The sequence below is a fragment of the Pan paniscus genome, chromosome 16, assembly GCF_029289425.2.
Source record: "Pan paniscus chromosome 16, NHGRI_mPanPan1-v2.0_pri, whole genome shotgun sequence".
In the NCBI taxonomy this organism is placed as follows: Eukaryota; Metazoa; Chordata; class Mammalia; order Primates; family Hominidae; genus Pan; species Pan paniscus.
This window is the reverse complement of record NC_073265.2, coordinates 56,493,123-56,513,129: the sequence shown is the minus strand read 5'-3', so window position 1 is coordinate 56,513,129 and position 20,007 is coordinate 56,493,123. Positions and strand designations below refer to the sequence as shown.

General features: G+C 42.1%; 2 protein-coding genes across 33 annotated transcripts in view; one reads left to right on the top strand and one right to left on the bottom strand.

Moving 5' to 3' along the window:
* The window catches only part of IQCH (IQ motif containing H), a 249,328-nt gene extending 248,299 nt beyond the window's left edge, over window positions 1-1,029 (bottom strand). For 23 of the 28 annotated variants that reach the window (XR_008621113.2, XR_008621115.2, XR_008621116.2 and 20 more), the window contains exon 1: window positions 866-1,017. Coding sequence is in view for 22 of the 28 variants with exons in the window: in XM_055098593.2 (XP_054954568.1) it covers window positions 866-916 (51 nt within the window). In the remaining 6 variants the exon portion in view is untranslated. Of the gene's footprint in view, window positions 1-865 lie in introns of all 28 variants that reach the window. The other 5 variants (XM_055098598.2, XM_055098603.2, XR_008621111.2 and 2 more) reach the window with 4 other exon arrangements.
* The window catches only part of AAGAB (alpha and gamma adaptin binding protein), a 57,576-nt gene continuing 38,196 nt past the window's right edge, over window positions 628-20,007 (top strand). Inside the window, exon 1 of one of the 5 annotated variants that reach the window (XM_034939001.3) lies at window positions 628-677. Coding sequence is in view for 1 of the 5 variants with exons in the window: in XM_003828006.4 (XP_003828054.1) it covers window positions 1,182-1,254 (73 nt within the window). In the remaining 4 variants the exon portion in view is untranslated. Of the gene's footprint in view, window positions 678-1,114; window positions 1,400-1,449; window positions 1,590-20,007 lie in introns of those variants that run through there. The other 4 variants (XM_003828006.4, XM_008953345.4, XM_014341505.3 and 1 more) reach the window with 4 other exon arrangements.

Below are 20,007 nucleotides of genomic sequence, written 5' to 3'. Positions count from 1 at the left end.
GGAAAAGGTACATTTAGGGAAGTCACTCCTAGATGGGAGGTAAGAGATCAAAATTCTGCCAGAAAAATTAGATCCCTTTGACGAGTAAGACCCACTTCAGACCAACTGAGTGACAGTCCTGACAGTGACCTTAGACAAATGACTTCAAGACTTAGTCAAATGCAGCTATTATATATGTGATAGTTAAAACCAATGATATATGTGGAAATATCTTAAAGTTACCTCACATAAATGTGAAAACAAAATGCTATAATCATTTCAGAAACATCTGAGTGCAACTATTACAAATTGAGCTGTATTGGACAAGACTTTCTTGACATTTCCCCTCTCAAATTAAAAAGGTCTTTCACTAAGTTTTTAAATGTCACATTTTTTCATTCCAAGTTATCTTGATTTTTCTGTGTGTTCTCCAACGAGGAACATTTAGATCTAAAAAACTGGGGTAGGAAAAGCAATTCACATATTTCAATTTGTCTCCAAATTTCTTATCACCTCCTAGAGTGTCCGATTTGTCTCTCCTCCACTCCCGACGTCATGGGTTCATATTTTTCAGAATGTAACATTTAAAAATGATGCCTCAGCGTGAGGTGAATTTTTCTGAAGTAAAGGTTATGGGTGAACGGTTTTAGAGTTTTCCCAGAGGCAGAAAGTCGTGCTTCTGGGGCGTAACCTACAGGGTAAGTCACCGGGAGTGTGCTGGGCCGTGGGGGGAGGTCTGGGTGGGCATTTTTGGGAGCCTCTCGCGAGTTGGAGGGAGTCTAGGGGCGGCGCACCAAATGGGTGAGCGTCGGTGAATCGGCGCGCGGGACCTCGCTCGGAAGTGGCGCGGCGGGCAGGGCAGGGCCGGGGGAAGCCCGTTTCCCACCTGGATTAAGATGGATCCGACAGGGTCCTGGTTTTCAGTGTTCTGTGCCATGGCTAGGTCAGAGAACGGCTACCTCCGCGGAGGCGCGGTTTCCAAGCACTGAAACCTTCAGCCGGAGCCGCTCGTCCCCATGGCAACACCGCGCGCGACCTGGCCTGTTCCACGCTGGGAGCGGAAGGGGGTCTAGGGGCGGGGTCAGGCCAGCCTGGTCATTCCGAGAACGCCCTCTCCGGCCTGTCTCCCCCTCGCGCCGGCGGCCGTGGTGCAGCCCAAGGCGGAAGCGGCTGCCTGACGGAACCGGCTCGCGAGCGCAGCTATGGCTGCTGGCGTACCCTGTGCGTTGGTCACCAGCTGCTCCTCCGCCTTCTCTGGAGACCAGCTGGTCCAACGTGAGTAGATAGGCGCCTGGGCCGACCTCCAAGGCCCCTGAGCCTCGGCGGGCGACGGACCCAGCACCACAGCCTCTCTGGGCCTTGTTCCCGCCGCGGGCCCTGCGTTCTTCCTCCAGTCAGTGGAGGCGCCCAGTCTCCCCAGGTGGCTGCCCCTAGCTCTTAATCTCGTGCTTTTCTGCCCACTCGGCCTTCTTCGGCGTTCCTTTCGGCTTCCTGTGTAAAGTGAGACTGATTTCCCGCTCTGCCCAGCCCAGCCCACAGGTTTTTGCGAGGATCCATTGAGATGAAACTGAAGGCTCTCCGGAAATTGCGCTAGGTTACAGGAGTGTAAGGTGCTGGAATTGTTGATATCGTGATGTTGCTATCCTTGCTGCTCCGGGAGAGAGTGTTTACTCTGAATTCTGAAGTTTATTCTGCGTATTTACTCTGAAGTTTATTCTGCTTCTTAATGTGTACATTATAAGACTTGCTAGCTTTGTCCCCTCCACTCTAGTTATTCACGCCTTTCTTCTGAGGCATGGGCTCTCCGCCAACATGAGTTTTTGGGTATTATTGGGCTAGTGCTTTTGCTTATAGACCCTCATAATGGCTGTCAGACTTACTAACTCTTAAAAGAGAGAACATGGGACTGGATAATAAGCCAACTCTACTAAAGGGCTCACTTTGTAAACTGTAAAGCATTGTATAATTATAATTTCTTTGCTACACCTGTCAAATGACAGAATTAGGTAAGATGTCCCTTCAGTGCAGATATTATATGACTTAGTTATCATTTGTGATCACTTAGAAAGTTCCTTGCTAGGGTAAAAGCTTAATTATAGCATTTAACTAAGTGGTTACTAACTGGTCTAATTAGGCCATTTTCTTACCTTTAAGCAGTGCTCCTTCCTATTTCCTCCCTTCCCTCCTTTCTTCCTTCTTTTCTTCCTTCCTTCCTCTTTTTTCTTTAATTGTTTCATTGTAAAACTAGTGCATACTAAGTAAAATTTAGCATACAGAGAAAAGAAAATAGCCATAGTCTCATTACCCAACTACAAATACTGCTAACATTTCTTTCCAGTCTTTTTTTCCATTGCAGTTTCTTAAAAAGAAATAATTGTAATTACATTTAATACACAATTTTTTCTGTTTTTAAAAATTTTTTAAATACACAGTTCTTATCCTCAGATTTATCAAAAATTAGTTTCTCACATATATCTATCTAGTGAATAAACCAGAATTTGCTCAAGATTCTTAAAGATGTAACTAACTTTCCAAAAGACTTACATGCATTAGGAATCCTATTAGCGATACATGGAAGTCTTTTCAAGACAATCTCAGGAATATTAATTATTCTAAATGCTATGGTGCTCTGTTGTGTGCTTTAATGATCCCAATCGGCAAACATGGTCCCTGCCTTGAAGTAGCTGATTACCTGTAGTTAGCAAATAGTAACATTGTACTTCTGTAAAGTGTATTAGCATTATTGGGGGTAAAATTAATTCTGTAAAATAATCCATTTTATCTCTGTATATAAAATGCTCTTAGATAATTCCAGTTCGGGTTAAGATCAGATGACCTTTCCATTGCAGCTCGTTACTGTCATGTAGTAAAAAATAAAAGAAGAACAGCTAGTGAGCAGATTACTTGAATAAGGAAAAGTGAACCATAAAAGAGGGCTTATCATTTCTTCCAAGGTTGTGAATAGGGTAGCAGTGGATAGCGTTAAAATGAAGTATTTGCTGAGCATTCATTCTTTGACTGTAATTAAAGCTGGGATTAAATTAATCACAGGTTGACTCTAATTTTGAGGTAAGAGATGGAGCCCACATAATATTTTGTCAAGTGTTCGGTGATATTAGGCCGTGGAATAGTTTTGGATTGAATTGGATCTACCTTTTTGGGAAAGTTTGGTTCTACTTCATGTATCAGCGAGAGAAACCTTTAGGGTTCTCCAATTTCTCTTTCTTTGGACATCTGATCTATCTTAGTGCTTTTAACCACCAGTGGGAAATATAACCAAATAACAGCTTATTAGAATTATTCTTAAAACAGTCCAAATGCAGTGGTGCATGCTTGGAATTCCAACACTGTGGGAGGCCAGGACGGGAGGATCACTTGAGCACAGGAGTTCAAGACCAGCCTGGGCAACATAGGGAGACCTAGTCTCTACAAAATAAAAATAAAAATGTTAACAAATTAGCCGGGCATAGTGGTATGTGCCTGTCGTCCTAGCTCCTTGGGAGGCTGAGGTGGGAGGATTGCTTGAGCCTGGGAGATCGAGGCTGTAGTGAGTTGTGATGGTGCTACTGCCCTCCAGCCTAGGTGACAGAGTGAGACCCTGTCTCAAATACACACACACACACACACACACACACACACACACACGCACGCACTTAAAATAAGAATCAGTAGGCCTCTACTATGCATAAAGTGCATGCATGGACTTCATTAGAAACTTTTTCTTTTTGTCACTCAAAGGCCTTATTTGCAGTATTCTGGGTGGATGTCTGACATCGGATAAAAGGGGCATTACTGACAGGGTAGATTTTTTATTTTATTTTATTTTATTTTATTTTATTTTAATTATTGAGACGGAGTCTCGCTCTGTTGCCTGGGCCGGAGTGCAGTGGCACGATCTCGGCTCACTGCAAGCTCCGCCTCCTGGGCTCGCGCCATTCTCCTGCCTCGGCCTCCTGAGTAGCTGGGACTACAGGCGCCCACCACCAAGCTCGGGTAATTTTTTGTATTTTTTAGTAGAGACGGGGTTTCACTGTGTTAGCCAGGATGGTCTCCATCTCTTGACCTCACGATCTGCCCGCCTCAGCCTCCCAAAGTGCTGGGATTAATTACAAGCATGAGCCACCGCACCCGGCGACAGGGTAAATTTTTTAAAGGGAAATGAAGCCTCAGGATGCTTGAGGGACTTGTAATACACGATATGAGAGCAAATATCTACTCCATGGCCAGAGCTCTTTCCACCTCACATATATTTTACAAAAGTTTTACTTTATTCTGGAAAAGTATATTCTGATGAATATTTATTAAACACAGAGACAGTCTCTGTTCCAGTTACTGCAGCTAAAATAATGCCTAAGATACTGTTCCTGCCCTTGAGAGGAATGTAGAAAGTGTATCCTCCATGTGCCAGGCATGGTAGCTCACGCCTGTAATCCCAGCACTTTGGGAGTTTAAGGCAGACAAATCACTTGAGGTCAGGAGTTCGAAACCAGCCTGGCCAACATGGAGAAACCCCGTCTCTACTAAAAATTCAAAAATTAGCTGGGCACGGTGGTGCGTGCCTATAGTCCTAGCTACTCAGGTGGCTGAGGCAGGAGGGTCACTTGAACCCAGCAGGCAGAGGTTGCAGTGAGCCGAGATCATGCCACTGCACACCACCCTGGGTGACAGTGGGACCCTGCCTCAAAGTCTCCAGTAAAGAAAAAAAAGAAAGAAAGAAAGTGTATGCTCCACCTGTGAAAATATTAAAATGAAGATATGTAAGTTTTAACATCTTACTCTACTTCCCTAGAAGGAACTTTGGATAGAAAAGTCCCTGGAAACTTGTTTGGTTTTAAAGTATGTAATGCCAACTCAGCAACTGTAGTTCATTCAGTTTCTACATCTGAACAAAATTCTTCCTTTTAGTGAAATGTAGAACTTTAGAGCTCTTATAATCATAGCAAGCATTTATATGTATATCTGTACTCTTCCCAAACATGTTTTCACATTTAGTTTGGTCTTTGTATCCCTGTGAAGGTAGGTTGTGTCCATTTTGCAGATGAAGAAACTGTGCTTTGGAAATACTAAATGACTTGCCCAGGTGCTGGAGCATATGTTCAAATTCAGGATTTATATGCATAGGAATGTGTGAATGTCATGTGTTGAGATTCCTTAGCAGTCAGAACTATTTTAATTTAAGGTGGTGGCACTGGTGTAAGCAATGAGAGAGACGACTAACCCCTAAACGGTTTTAAAATATGCTCACATTGCCACTTGGGATGATTAAAGTCTTAATTCTGAATGGAGGGGAAAAAAATTGTTGCCATCGAAACCAATAAATGGAGCATTATTTAATATGTGTATTAAATTAAATACATATTAAAAAAGAGCATTATGCATACCTGATAGGTAGTCTAACAGTGTCTGGATTTTTATTTTCTCAATTGAGTGAACTCAGAGATGCTATGTATTGGTGATTCTTACCGTACAGGATTAACATTAAAAATAAAGGGTTATTTGAGATCATTTCTAACATCTCTTCTAGATGTAAAATTCTGTGTTATTGGCCAGGCATGGTGGCTCACACCTGTAATCCCAGCACTTTGGGAGTCCGAGGGGGGGCTGATCACCTGAGGTCAGGAGTTCGAGAGCAGCCTGGCCAACATAGTGAAACCCTATCTCTACTAAAAATGCAGAAATTAGCCAGGTGTGGTGGTGCGCAACCTGTAATCTGAGCTACTCGGGAGGCTGAGGCAGGAGGATTTCTTGAACCCGGGAGGTGGAGGTTCTAGTAAGCTCAGATCACGCCACTGCACTCCAGCGTGGGTGACAGAGTGAGACCCGGTCTTAAAAAAAAAAAATTCTGGGTTATTATGTTACTTATTTTTATGCAAGATTTATATAACGCTTCTTAACTTGACTTAATGTTTTTTCTCTTTTAGTTTTTGAAAACTTAGGAATCAAGCCTTATTTTAAGGTTGCAGTAGATGGAGTAGAAAATTTAGTTGTGGAGTAGAAAATTTAACCTTTTGTGTTTGAAATTCACATGCATTTACCCATAGAAATAACCCTCCGGTCCTCAGGTTTCTGAAACTGCAAAACCAGAAAGCACAATTATATAATGGATAAACTAGGCCTTGGAGAGTTACACAGGAAAGCCAGCCATATTCATGACATTGCTTCTTTGGAAAACATGCATTCTTCTGCAAGATTGGGAATTTGTTTCTAGGTCTGTCAGACTCCTATACTTGCAAAAGTATCTTGAAGTAATTTACTAAAGAGAACATTGTTATTTCAAAGGTAGAGGCTATTGTGCTGCTTTGACACCATTGTCTAGCAACAGAATGGGGATAAAAGCTTGAGTCTTCAAATGTGTGTTTTTCTGTAGCTTCTTTAAGTATTTTGAGTGCACTCTTTGGTTTACTCTGGGAATAAGTAATTTTTACTTAAGCAAAGTTACTTATTTTGTTGTGGTAAGAGGATTCTGCCTTTGATTGGATTGTATATTTCCATGTCTTTATTTTCTTCGAAGAATGGAAGATTGGGCCAGCAAGATGTACCACAAGGGCCTAGAGTTGTCATCACAGAGTGATTCAGTAGATGGTCAGATGAGGGCAGTGATTTCAACTGATGACTGGGGTGAGGGAACTGATTGTTTTTAGCTATGATACTTAATATATTCACATTTTTTCAACCAACATTAAAAGAAGGATTGATTTTTATGTTTATTAAAAGAGGGAGGTTGTCATCAATCTAAAGAGGAGGAGAAGCATAAATGTTCATACTTTCTCCAGACCCAAAGGGACTTAAAAAAAACATGTCCACATTACATTCCAGTATGTGTGTATGTGAAGTTAAAGTTCAGTAAAGCTGTGGTTTCCCAAAGTTGTTCAGTTCCCAAAAGCTGGGGAGCTAAGATTCAATTCCAGTTCTATACATGTAAAATATGGTCAACTTAGCAACTAGACTGTGTGGATTCAGAGTGCAGGTAGCAGTAGGAGAAATTGCAGTAGGTGATTTTACTATTAAAATGAAAACTATGGCTCTCAAAATCAGTTTACAATTAGTTTATTTTTTGATGGTAGTTGAAGCCTTAGTAGATAAAGTGTGATAAGTTAAATAATAATTGAAAATGACTCTATTGGTATGCAGTTTGTTTCCTTACTTGTAGAGTAGAGAATTTGACTTTTCGTGCGAAGTTTTAGACTAGTCTTTTAGATATTGTTGATGTGTGAAATGATTATAAGGTGTCCTTTCCTTAAATGGCATACCGTAAATGAGGGGGTGGCAGAGAGTAGGAGGAGAAATACCAGTGGAACAGTATTACACATCAGCCCATATTGTACAAAACCACTTATGATACAGAAAATATTTTATCATCCTGGAGGGTTCTGAGCATGTTTAGAATCAGACTTTTATTTCTGGACCATTTAACTGCTTTGTTTTTGTATGGCAAAAGGTAAAAATCTAGAAAGTATGCAGTGGTCATTTGGCTTAAACAACTTACTGCCTTTTCTCTTAAGGAATATGCCCCAGTAATTCCTCAACAAATAATGACACTCAACAAATAATGCAATCTGATATAAAATCATTTTTTATAAGGTCAAGGTGTGTCTGGAATTGGTTCCTTCCAGTGGGTTCTTGGTCTCATTGACTTCAAGAATGAAGCCGTGAACCCTCGTTGTGAGTGTCCGGAGTTTCTTCCTTCTGGTGGGTTCGTGGTCTCGCTGACTTCAGGAGTGAAGCTGCAGACCTTCGCAGTGAGTGTTACAGCTCTTAAAGGTGGTGTGTCCGGAGTTGTTTGTTCCTCCCAGTGGGTTCTTGGTCTTGCTGACTTCAGGAATGAAGCTGCAGACCCTCACAGTGAGTGTTACAACTCATAAAGGTAGTACGGACCCAAAGAGTGAGCAGCAGCAAGATTTATTGTAAAGAGCAAAAGAACAAAGCTTCCACAGCGTGGAAGGGGATCCGAACGGGTTGCTGCTGCTGGCTTGGGTGGCCAGCTTTTATTCCCTCATTTGGCCCCACCCTCATCCTGCTGATTGGTCCATTTTACAGAATGCTGATTGGTGCATTTACAATCCTTTAGCTAGACACAGAGTGCTGATTGGTGTGTTTTTACAGAGTGCTGATCGGTGTGTTTACAATCCTTTAGCTAGTCCCCACTCAACCCAGGAAGTCCAGCTGGCTTCACCTCTCAATCCCCCCTCTAAACAGGCCACCCCAACTGCTGTTGGGAATTGGGCAATGACTAGCTACTTCCTGCTGGATAGGGGCGAAGAAGGGGCCCTGCAGTTGTAGTGTCCTCTGGAGGGGAAGTCTTTAGGCCAGTGAAAGGGCCAATGGGTTGGTCCAGGGGTCCTCGGTAGAAGTTGTTAGTTGAGCTCATTTGGGGTTCCATTCGTAAGACCATCTGTAGCTTGATGGCCTTGATCCTAGAGGAAACAAATTTGACAAGGAGGCTAAAAATACAGGGTCCAAAGGCAAGTAATAGCAAGATGGCTGTCACAGGACCTAGAAAGGGGAGAAGCCATGTTGCCCTACTCCAGAGGTTGGTATAAGAGTTTGAAAGGCGTTGTCTGATTTCAGAAGCCTTTTTCTGTAAATGCCAGGCAGCATCTCATACTATCCCTGACTGGTTAGTGTAAAAAAACACTCTTCCCCTAAGAAGGTGTAGAATTCTCCTTTCTCAGCAGTGAGGAGGTCTAGGCCTTGCGGTTTTGGAGAGTCACTGCTGCCAAAGAGTCTATTTGGGATTGTTAAGGATAGATATCATTATTTCTTGCAAACTGTCTGAGAAATCCTTTGAGAGTATGTGATAGTAGGATAATACATGTTACATTGTTAACTTTTAGCAAACTTTACTTTTGTTGAAAACCTTGTAAGTTTGGGATTTCAATTATTCTTTGCTATTAATAAGACCTCGTTCAGTCCATATTAACTTAGAATTGGTATAGATGGCTCCTTCCTGATACTGTAAGTACTTTAAGGTTTGGCTGAGTGCAAACAATGCAAACAACTCTGCACGTTTAAGCAGACCAATTGTTAGGCAATTTTCCTAACTTTGCTTCTGCAAGAGTTTCCTTATCACTTACTGAATACCCGTTGTGTCTTTTTCCCTTAATCGCCCTGGAGGAACCATCTATTATCCTGTCCTGAAGGGAGTTCTTCCTAGGTCTGGTCAGACCTTTGTATAGTAATTAATTAAGCTTTAGATCCCCTGTTAGGAAACCTGCTGGGTTAAGGATTTTTGATAGGAAGGCTATGGGTTTTCAGTGGCCTCAGTGCTTTCGAGCTACACCCTTGTTTACACTGACAACAAGGTGGTATTGGAGTGTTATAGGGTTATGGAGAAGACCTTGAATTATCAATTATAGGTTTTAAATTTACCGTGGCTTTTAAAGGAATAGGGTACACTTTTTTCTTTACTACTTTTCTCTTTTTCTCTCTTTGACTTATTCTTTGTCTCTGTCTCTTCCTCTCTTTCCTTCTCTCTTTGACTTTCTGCCTCTCTGTCTCTTCTTCTCTCTGTTTCCTTCTCTTTGTCTGTTTCTTCCTCTCTTTCTCTGACTTTCTCTCTTTCTCTCTTTCCTTCTGTCTTTGACTTTGTCTCTCTCTCTTTCTTTCTGACTCCCTTTGTCTGTCTCTTTCTCTCTTTGACTTTCTGCCTCTGTCTCTTCTTCTCTCTGTCTCTCTTTGACTCCTTCTTTGTCTCTTCTCTTCCTCTCTCTCTCTCTCTCTGACTTTCTGTCTCTTTCTCTCCTTTCTGCTGGCCTTTCCCTGCCTCTGCCAGCCACTTATGCTGCTGTTCTCCCCTCTTCTTCCCCTTTTCATGGCTTCAGCAGTGTAAGACTGCCACCTCTTTGGGTTTTTGCACTGCGTGCAATAACTCCATGGTTTCCTTATGATATTTAATGAGGGTTCCCCCAAAAGTTAGGAGCTCCCTTTCTTTCTATATTGCATCATGGGCATGTAGGATTAGATAAGCATACTTACTATCTGTAGCAAAGTCTCCCAATTACAACTGAGGAGGTGGGAGAAATACCTGGTTATAGGCTGTCCCAGGATTCCTTGGATGGTAGTGGACCTTGAGGACAGTTGTCTGGGACAGGAGATTAACATTGAGAAGGCCACGCCACTGTCCATGAGAAAGTCAATTTCCTGGCCGTCAATGGTTAAATGTACCTGGGGCTCAGTGAGAGTGATGACATGAGCTGGTGCTTGCCCCAGGCACCCTCAGTTGTGTTGTTGGATCATCTGGTTGGTGGCTTCTGGCCCAGAGAACCTTTGTCCTCTGGGGCAGTGCACCTTCCAGTGATTGCCTTGGCATAGTGGACATGGGTGAGGGGGCAGCTTCATTGGACAATCTTTTTAAAAGTGTCCTCACACACCACACTGATAACAAGCCCCACCAAGTGATTGGCCTGCTCCATTTTCTGTCCTCTCTGAACCACCAAGGTTTGTTTGTCTGAGGGCTCTGACTAAGGCTCTGGCCTTTCTCTGATCTCGCTTTTCCTTTTGGGCCTGTTCCTCTTGGTCCCTATTATAGAACACTGAGGTTGCCAGGTTTAATAATGCCTCCAGATTTTGTTCAGGGCCCAGGGCTCACTTTTGGAGCTTTTTCCTGGTATCTGCGACTGATTGGGTAATAAACTTATCTTTTAGGATCAATTGACCCACAAGTGAGTCGGGTGACAGGGGAGTATATTTTCTTAAGGCCTCCTGTAGCTGCTCGAGGAAGGCAGAAGGGTCTTCTTCCTTTCCCTGAGTTATGGTGGACATCATTGAATAATTCATGGGCTTTTTCCTAATTCTCCTTAGTCCTTCTAGAACACAGGTCAACAGATGTTTGTGACTCCAGTCCCCATGATCTGAGTTGAGGTCCCAGTGGGGATCCATACTGGGGACAGCTTGCTGACTGGTAGGGAATTTGTCCCTTTCTTTGGCTGTCATTCTCTCATTGACTTGACTAAGATACCAGTTATCTCCAAACTCTTGGGCTGCAGCTAAAGCCACATTCTTTTCATTAAAGGCCAGGGTTTGATTTAATAGCATGACATCTCTCCAAGTGAGGTCAAAGGTTTGCCCTAGACCCTGTAGGCCATCTGTGTACCTATCAGGATCATCTGAAGACTTCCCCAGGTTTGCCTTGATCTGCTTTAAATCAGAGAGGGAGAAGGAGACATGTACCCGGGTTGGGCCAAAGTCCCCTCCCTCTATAGCTTGAAGGGGACATAACCGATAGCCCGGGGTTTTTCGTGGTCCTTTGGAGATTTCTTTGCTTGTTTCCTTCTGGGTCGGGGAGATTAGAGGAGGCTGATCATTAATAGGAAGCGGAGCTATAGGAACGCTAGGATATGGGGGTAAGCTGAGAGGTCCTCCTGTGGGATGTAAATTGCAAGCTTTGCATAGTTGTGTATTCTTCAATGAAAAGAAAGCTTGGACATAAGGTATTTCACTCCATTTACCTTCCCTCTTACAGAAAAGGTCAAGCTGCAGGGTAGTATTGTAATTTATACTTCCCTCAGGTGGCCATTTTTCCCCATCAGAGAGAGAATATTGGGGCCAAGCTGTAATGCAGAAAAAAATGAGCCACCTCTTTTTCAGGGTTTGTGGGTCAAATTGGTCCCAATGGCTTAGGATGCATTTAAAGGGTGAGTGTTTCCCATCTGAAAGACAAAACCGCGTTGGTTTGTTCCCCTCTTCCCCGCCCAAGAACCCGCAACGGTCCCTGGACCCTGCTGATCGGAATAGTTGCACTCACCGACACAGCAGCAGAAACACCTCTTGCCCAAGAACGTGCAACGGTCCCTGGACCCTACTGATGGGAATAGTTGCGCTCACCAACATAGCAGCAGAAACACTAGTTTTCCTCCTAGACCACAAGGAGGACCGGGGAAGGTCAGATTTAGTGGCCCTTACTGACGCATTCTTGAAAACCTGCACCCTTGCCTGTCCTCCTAGACCACAAAGAGGACCGAGGAAGGTCAGATTTAGTGGCCCTTACTGACACATTCTTGAAAACCTGTTAGAGTCTTAAGCATTCTCCTGTTAGTGTTGAGACTTTACCTCTGTCCTATAAAGATGTTGTGCCCCAAAAATGAACTGGAGGGCCATACCCTGAGGGAGGGAAGGGATCTCCAGAGTTGGAAGAGTGATGCCTTTTGTCCTCACTTCTCATCATATGGATAGGGAGGATATCATTTCTGAGCTCCCCATATCCTAGCTTCAGGAATATATTTTGTTAGGCCTGCTAGTCTGAGGAGGGATCCTAAAATTCCAGATAAGATAGTCCCCCCACCCCCGATGGGGGCTTTGGGCAAAAAATGTCTTTCCGATTGGTGAGCCCTAGTGCCTAAAGAAGGGAATAGGATCCTGGAGTTTATACTAGAAATCATTCTTATAGGAGAAACTAGGAAAGCACCAGAGACAGTAGTTTTTAGAAGCGGGACTAGCCTCACAGAAGAGAGGCAAGAGAAAGTTTGTCTGACAGGCATTAGGACCCAGGAGGCAAGGGTCAAGATAGATAGGATAGATGGGTGAGTCTCGCTTGGGCAACTTAACTTTGAGAGTTCTGCTCACGGCCGCAGGGTCAACCAACTTGTTGTCAGGACCCCAGAGCTGAATGGCTTTCCTCTCTGTCGACCCTTGGCTCAGCCCAGAAGTGCAGGAAAAGTGGAAGCTGGTTCCAGGCAAACCAACGCTCCCAACTCCGAAGAGTTTGGGGTTGTTAGAGAGCCCTTTCCTAGAAAGCCTGACACCCATGTCTTTAGTCTGGCGGCCGCGTTAGTCACTTTTAACTGGCCGACAGGTGCCCGGTGTTTAGCCCCCAAATTCTAAGGAAAAATAGAACAGAATAGCAAGCGAAAGGGGTCTGATGGTACTCACCGCTTGGCGATAGTCCCTTCATGGTCGCCAAAATGTGTCCGGAATTGGTTCCTTCTGGTGGGTTCTTGGTCTCGTTGACTTCAAGAATGAAGCCACAGACCCTCGTGGTGAGTGTTACAGTTCTTAAAGATGGTGTGTCTGGAGTTTGTTCCTTCAGATGTTCAGATGTGTCTGGAGTTTCTTCTTTCTGGTGGGTTTGTGGTCTCGCTGATTTCAGGAGTGATGCCGCAGACCTTCACAGTGAGTGTTACAGCTCTTAAAGGTGGCGCATCCAGAGTTGTTTGTTCCTCCCAGTGGGTTCGTGGTCTCACTGACTTCAGGAATAAAGTTGCAGACCCTCCTGGTGAGTGTTACAGGTCATAAAGGTAGTGTGGACCGAAAGAGTGAGCAGCAGCAAGATTTATTTTGAAGAGCGAAAGAACAAAGCTTCCACAGCATGGAAGGGGACCTGAGCAGGTTGCTGCCGCTGGCTCGGTGGCCAGCTTTATATTCTCTTATTTGGCCCCGCCTACATCCTGCTGATTGGTCCATTTTACAGAGCACTGATTGGTCCATTTTACAGAGTACTGATTGGTGCATTTACAATCCTTTAGCTAGACACAGAGTGCTGATTGGTGTGTTTTTACAGAGTGCTGATTGGTACATTTACAATCCTTTAGCTAGACACAGAGTGCTGATTGGTGTGTTTTTACAGAGTGCTGATTGGTGTGTTTACAATCCTTTAGCTAGTCCCCACTCGACCCAGGAAGTCTAGCAGGCTTCATCTCTCAAAGGTATGAAAATTGTTTTAAATTTGGGCATAACATTGTATTTATGTTGGAGCCAGTACACACACATACCACAAATACGTTTCTTATTCAAGAATCAATATTGATATAGATTAAGATGGACCAGGACAGTTGTGAAACTGTTTTTTCATTTTTTTTTTTTTTTTTTTTTGAGACAGGATCTTTCTCTGTCACGCAGGCTGGAGTGCAGTGGTGCAATCTCGGCTCACTGCAGCCTTCGCCTCCCGGGCTCAAGTGATTCTCCTGCCTCAGCCCCCTGACCCCACCGCAAGTAGCTGGGACTACAGGCTCATGCCACCACATCTGGCTAATATTTGTATTTTTTGTAGAGAAGGGGTTTTACCGTGTTGCTCAGGCTGGTCTTGAACTCCTGAGCTCAGCTGATCCACTCACCTAGGCCTCCCAAAGTGCTGGGGTTACAGGTGTGAGCCAGCGCACCTGGCCTGTTGTGAAACTATTAAAGAGGCTTTATGATATTTTAGGTTCAGTAACAAAAACCTATTTAGAGTTTAATTTTCCATACAGACCTGGTGGCTGGTTTGACACAGAAGTGGAAAAAAGTGTCACTGTATTTGGATCAAACTCCAGCCTGCTGAGATCAGGAAAATGTTTGATCATTTGGTAATAAACAACACTGTGATCTTGATGTAATAGGGTGGCTGTTCTGTCTGAATTTTCCTGGGGTTGTATAGGATTTCTGTGGGGGAAAAAAAATCTGTGGATTGAGTACTGAATTCTATCCTTTTTTAAGCGATCTGACTTTAAACAAGTTAACTTCATTCCATGAATATTGACCAGATTTGTTCACATGTGCCATCCATTGTTCTAAGTACCTAAAATATTATGTGTCTCACTCACCTACCTTATTAGTAATGGGGTCAGTATCTCCCAGTTTCTGTGGTTTTTAGCAGCTTTTTGGAATATAAGTAGTATACAATCTGCCTGTTTTAATTGTATAATTCAGTGTTTTTTAATACATTTACGGATTTGTGCAACCATCATTACAATCTGATTGTAGAACATTTCCATCATCCCAGAAGGAACTTTGTGACTATTTGCAGTCACTCCTCAGCTCCATGAAACCACTAGTGTACTTTTTGTCATTATAGATTTGCCTTTTCTACACATTTTATATAAATGGAATCATAATATGTGGTCTTTTGTGTCTGGCTTCTTTCACGTAGCATAATGTTTTTGAAGTTCATCTATATTGTAGCATGTACTTCATATTCCATTGTATGGATATACCACATTTTGTTTATCCATTCATCAGTTGATGGACATTTGGATTGTTTCCACTTTTTGGCTATTGTGAATAATGCTGTTATGAACATTCTTGTGCAAGTTTTCATGGGACATCTGTTTTCATTTCTCTTGGGTGGATGCCTGGGAGTGGAATTGCTGGGTCATATGGTAAATTTATATTTGGTATTTTAAGAAACTGCCAAACTGTTTTCTTCCAGAGTGGCTGCACCATTTTATATTCCCATGAGTGAGGATTCTAATTTCTCCGTATCTTTGGACAATAACAATACTTGTTATTGTCAGTATTTTTTGTTATAGCCATTTTAGTGGATGTGAAGTAGTATCTCATTGTGGTTTTGATTTGCATTTCCTTAATAACTCATGATGTTGAGTATCTTTTCATGTTCATATAGTCCATTTTAATATCTTCTTTGGTGAAATGTCTATTCAAATCTTTTTTGCCCACTTTTTTTTTTTTAACTATTTTATTTTTTTAAGACGGAGTCGCACTCTCTTGCCCAGGCTGGAGTGCAGTGGTGTGATCTCGGCTCACTGCAGCCTCCGCCTCTGGGGTTCAAGCAATTCTTGTGCCTCAGCCTCCCAAGAAGCTGGCATTACAGGTGTGTGCCACCACACCCAGCTAATTTTTTGTATTTTTGGTAGAGACAGGGTTTCACCATGCTGGGCAGCCTTGTCTCACATTCCTGAACTCAAGCAATCTGCCCACTTTGGCCTCTCAAAGTGCTGAGATTACAGGTATGAGCCACCGTGCCTGGCTCTTTTTTGCCCGCTTTTAAATTGTTTTTCTGGTCTTCTTATTAATGAAAAAGTTCTTATATATTCTGGTTACAAGTCCCTTATTGATATATAATTTGCAAACATTTTCTCCTATTCTGTGGCTTGGGTTTTGTTTTGCTTGATGGTGTCTTGAAACACAATGTTTACTTTCAATAATGTCTTACTTATTAGTGTTTTTGTTTTCCATGATTCATTGACCATCTGTTGCCCAATAATGATTTTACCCTCCTTCGGATGCTGGGACGTTGGATCTGTTAGCTTTCTGATATTTTCTAACAGATCAAGCTTATTTTCAATACTTGAGTACAGGGGCTACAGAATGAATGTTCTTCATTATTCATTAAACTTATTCTGTTTTGGGAAATTCATCTCAAACATGTTTGTCTTTTTTTAGAGTAAATTAACATCTACTGCAGATGTTGTCATCCTGAGCATTGACATTTCTTGTAAGGTTTTATTACTTCATGCTAATTTGTTTATGAAAAATTACCATTTGAATATGAAAATTATTTTTATCTCGTAATTGTCCTGTTTAGGCTTATGAATTCTTCTAGAAATCTACCATTCATAGATTATTTTCAAAGTTTCTAAGGTTAATTGCCAATAATTTTTATGGTTAATAATCAAAGAAGACACTTGAGATAGACTTTATCAGAGATAGATTTTATTAGATATAAATGGAAGATATTTTTATCTGGGGTAGGAGGTTGTGATGCCTGACTGTAATGACTAGTTACAGCTCTTCAAGAAAGAATAAAACCAATTTTGCATTCCAGAACTTTTATTTTGTTTCATGAATACAGCTAAGTAAATTCCATAAGGTTTCTTTGCTGTAGATCAGGGTATCTCAGCTTCGGCACTGTTGATCTTTTGGCCCAGACAATTCCTTGTCTTGTGGGGCTGTCTTGTGCGTTGTAGGATGGATGTTTAGCAGTATTTTTGACCTCTACTCACTAGATGCTAGTGGCATCCCCCTATTGTGATTACCAAAAATGTCTAAAGGTGTTGACCTTTGTCCCCTTGGCAGGATTGGGGAGAATCACATCCCCATAGAGAACCACTGCTTTAGGGGTATATTTAGAACTAGCAATGGAATTCAGAGAAGTGCCCTACCCCTCTAAAATATAGGTAGGAATTGTCCATCAGCTGTGCCACTAGGATTGACAAAGTGGTCTTTGCATGCAGCCCATAAAACTTAGAGGCTGATGTTTCCTGCTTAATCTTTATAAAACCCTTCTCCATATTCTCTCTCCCTTTCCTGATGGCTTCTTTATGTTCTTGTGTGTGTGTCTGACTGCATTGTAAGGTCTTCTAAAAGCAAGCAGAGACCCCCCTCCCAACCCCCCTGCCCGCTGACTTTCCCCAATTATTTTAAGATGAAGCTGTGGTGACCAATTCCAGATGACTATTGGGAGAAAGTAAACTTGAGGAAAAAGAGGAGGACTGGGTTGGATTTCCTCTGCTTCAGCTTTAAAATGTTTCCACTGTGATATAAAAAGCTTAAGAGCATGTGGAAATGCGAATTTAGAGTGTAACCAGAGAAAAGGGGTGTGTCAGGAAGAGGTAATTAAATGTTGTAAGCAACCCAGAATCTCTGTACTATTGTTAAAGCAGTATGTTGCTTTAACTCAATCCAGTTACTCTTCCCTCAGCAAGTCTATACTACTCCAGTGACTCTTACCTCAGCAAGTCCATACTACTCCAGTGATCGACCTGTCATATAAACTGCAACAAATACTGCATAAACTTGCACCAGAAGACTGGGGTATGATTACACAGGGAATCTCAGATATGAGTTTCCTGACATTTGTCTGTAAAGTCAACTCTAATGTTGCACAGTTTTAACCTTTAAATACTACCATGCTACAAAGTCCCTTTCCACTGGAGAGTATAATCTACTTTCAGTATTTAGGGACTAACCTTTTCACAACTACTGCAAAATATTTGACAGAGCAGCACCCACCTTGTATGACATTCTCATGAAGTTGTGGGTAAGAAATTGTAATTGCTTGCAACAGTATGAATCCGATATGATTTTTAAAAGTCTCTCTTTTCGCTTGCTGGTTAATGAAAACTCTAGGTTTTGAATTTTTCCTAAGTCATATTTTGCTCAGTTCATTTCTTTCATAATGGCTACTTTTCCTTTCAGCTGACGTCAGACTCTGCTGCCTCCTATAATTTTCCTAATTGCCTTCTCTTCTGTCTCAGCATATGCCTTAGCAGTGGAAAAGAAAAATTTCAACTTTATTTTAGGGGGTGGTCTGGGGTGGAAGGGCAAGGCTAGAGCAGCTTAAAGGAGATGGTTATTTCCTGATTGTAATGTATCTTACTAACTCCTCAGTGCATCTGTAACCTACCTCTAGTCAGGAGTGCTGTCACAAATGTGAAAAAAAAGTGAGACGGGAAGAAGGAAATGAATATTTACTGTGCCCAGTGCCTGCACTTTCTTAGACATAGTTTCATTGAATTCATTTAAGCCTTTTGAGGAGTGTTCTCATCCCCATTTGCAGGTAAGGAAATGAGACACCGAGAGGTTAATCTGCCCAAGGCTTTGCAGAGAGCCAGCATGCAAATGCAGGCCTGTCCGACCCCAGGTCTGTGCTGTCTATTTTCCATGCTCTTCTCCCTTCTTGTTAGTACTGGCTTCACAAAGGGAAGAAAGAAGAATGTTGGGTCTCCAGAAGAGTGGATCCCATGAAAGACACTCATATCTGGGGTGAGAGGTTATGATGCTTGGCTGTCAAGGCAGTTTCAGTTTATGAGAAAGAATAAAACCAACTTTGCATTCTGAGAAGAGTGCTGGTTTCCGGAAGGATCATCTTGATTTGAGGTAGCAGCTGTCACTTCCCTCAGGGCATAGAAAATATGATTTAACCACTGGACAACTTTGCTTCACAAAGAATGTCATGATTGGTTAAGTGCACTACTACTGATATTAAAAGTGTACTTAATTACCCTACTACTGAAGGAGACACAAAAAATCCATAACAGTATCAACGTGCCTAGTTTAGAATGCATTTGTCTTTTTTGGCTGAGGTGGATAGGTGAGGACATAAGGTAAGGGTTGTGTGTGTGCATGTTTATATATAAGATAAAATATGTGTGTGTGTGTGTGTGTGTGTGTGTGTGTGTAGGAGAACAGATATTTGTGGTGTTTGGGGAATTCACCTTGAACTTCATGTTGCCTTCTAATTCATGCTAAAGAGAGTATCACCTGTTATTGATTCTGAACCATAGAAAGCCAGCTGCCTCTTTTCTTTCATTTGATTGGTTACCACATTTGTACTTTCTCTGAGGGAAGGATCATTATTAGGATATGCAGGGAACAGTAGAAAGCTGATTAAAAAGAGGAAGATGTTGGATTACTGAACTGAAATGTTGCCTTGGCACATGGCTTCCTTCAAAGCTCTTGAATCTTATTTTCTGTAACTTACCATATGAGATTATAGGGAAAAGAAGTTGACCAAGGATGTGAGAAAGTAAATGGGAGTTACTGGAGAATTGATGGCTTTGTAAAAAGTTTCTCAAATCGGGATAGAGGTTTATACTTGCACTTAATACTGAAGGAAAGGTTTATGTTTGCTACTAGAACTGGGTTGGCATCTAACTTCCTTTGTAAAAGCACTACAAATTAACTATTGTAAGCTGTGAAATGGAGTTTGTAGTAACAGACCTGGCAAGTAAACACCTAGTGTTTGTCTCTTAAAAAATGATGTATTACAGCTCCACCAGGTGGCTGCCAACAGTGTGAATGAGACAGGCTGGCATCGACCAGGAGGAGGGGAAAGCTGCTCTTGATTTTCTTTGTGCATATCGGAGTCTACAACATAATAATTTAGTGAAGGACAAAGAAGGGAGCCCACTGCAGGTTTTTCTAGGAAGTCTGGCAAAAAACAAAAAAACAACAAAAAAACCTCAAGATCACTGTGACTCATCTTTGACATATAAATACCTGAATGTCATAGACACTTTTCTGATGGGTTAATTGTGCTGCAGATCCGTATATAATTGTGCCCCTATTCTGGCTATTATTTTTGGTGTTCCTAAAAGGGCAGAGGATCCTTTAGGTCTATAGACTAGTTTTGGCTTGTGATTATTAGAGACTCAAGTGTGATCCAGCTCAGATGCTAAGTATTGTAACATCACGGTGTAGTAGGAAAGAATGTTGGTGAATTGAATCCAGTTTTAGGCTCTGCTCCTATTAGGCAAGTGGCTTCTTTTTTCCTGGGCCTCACTTTTCTCATCTGTAAAATGAGTGAATTATATTAGCTGCTCTCCAGAAACCTTTAGCCATGTGCACAATTTGAATAATTTCATTTTAATTTGGAAA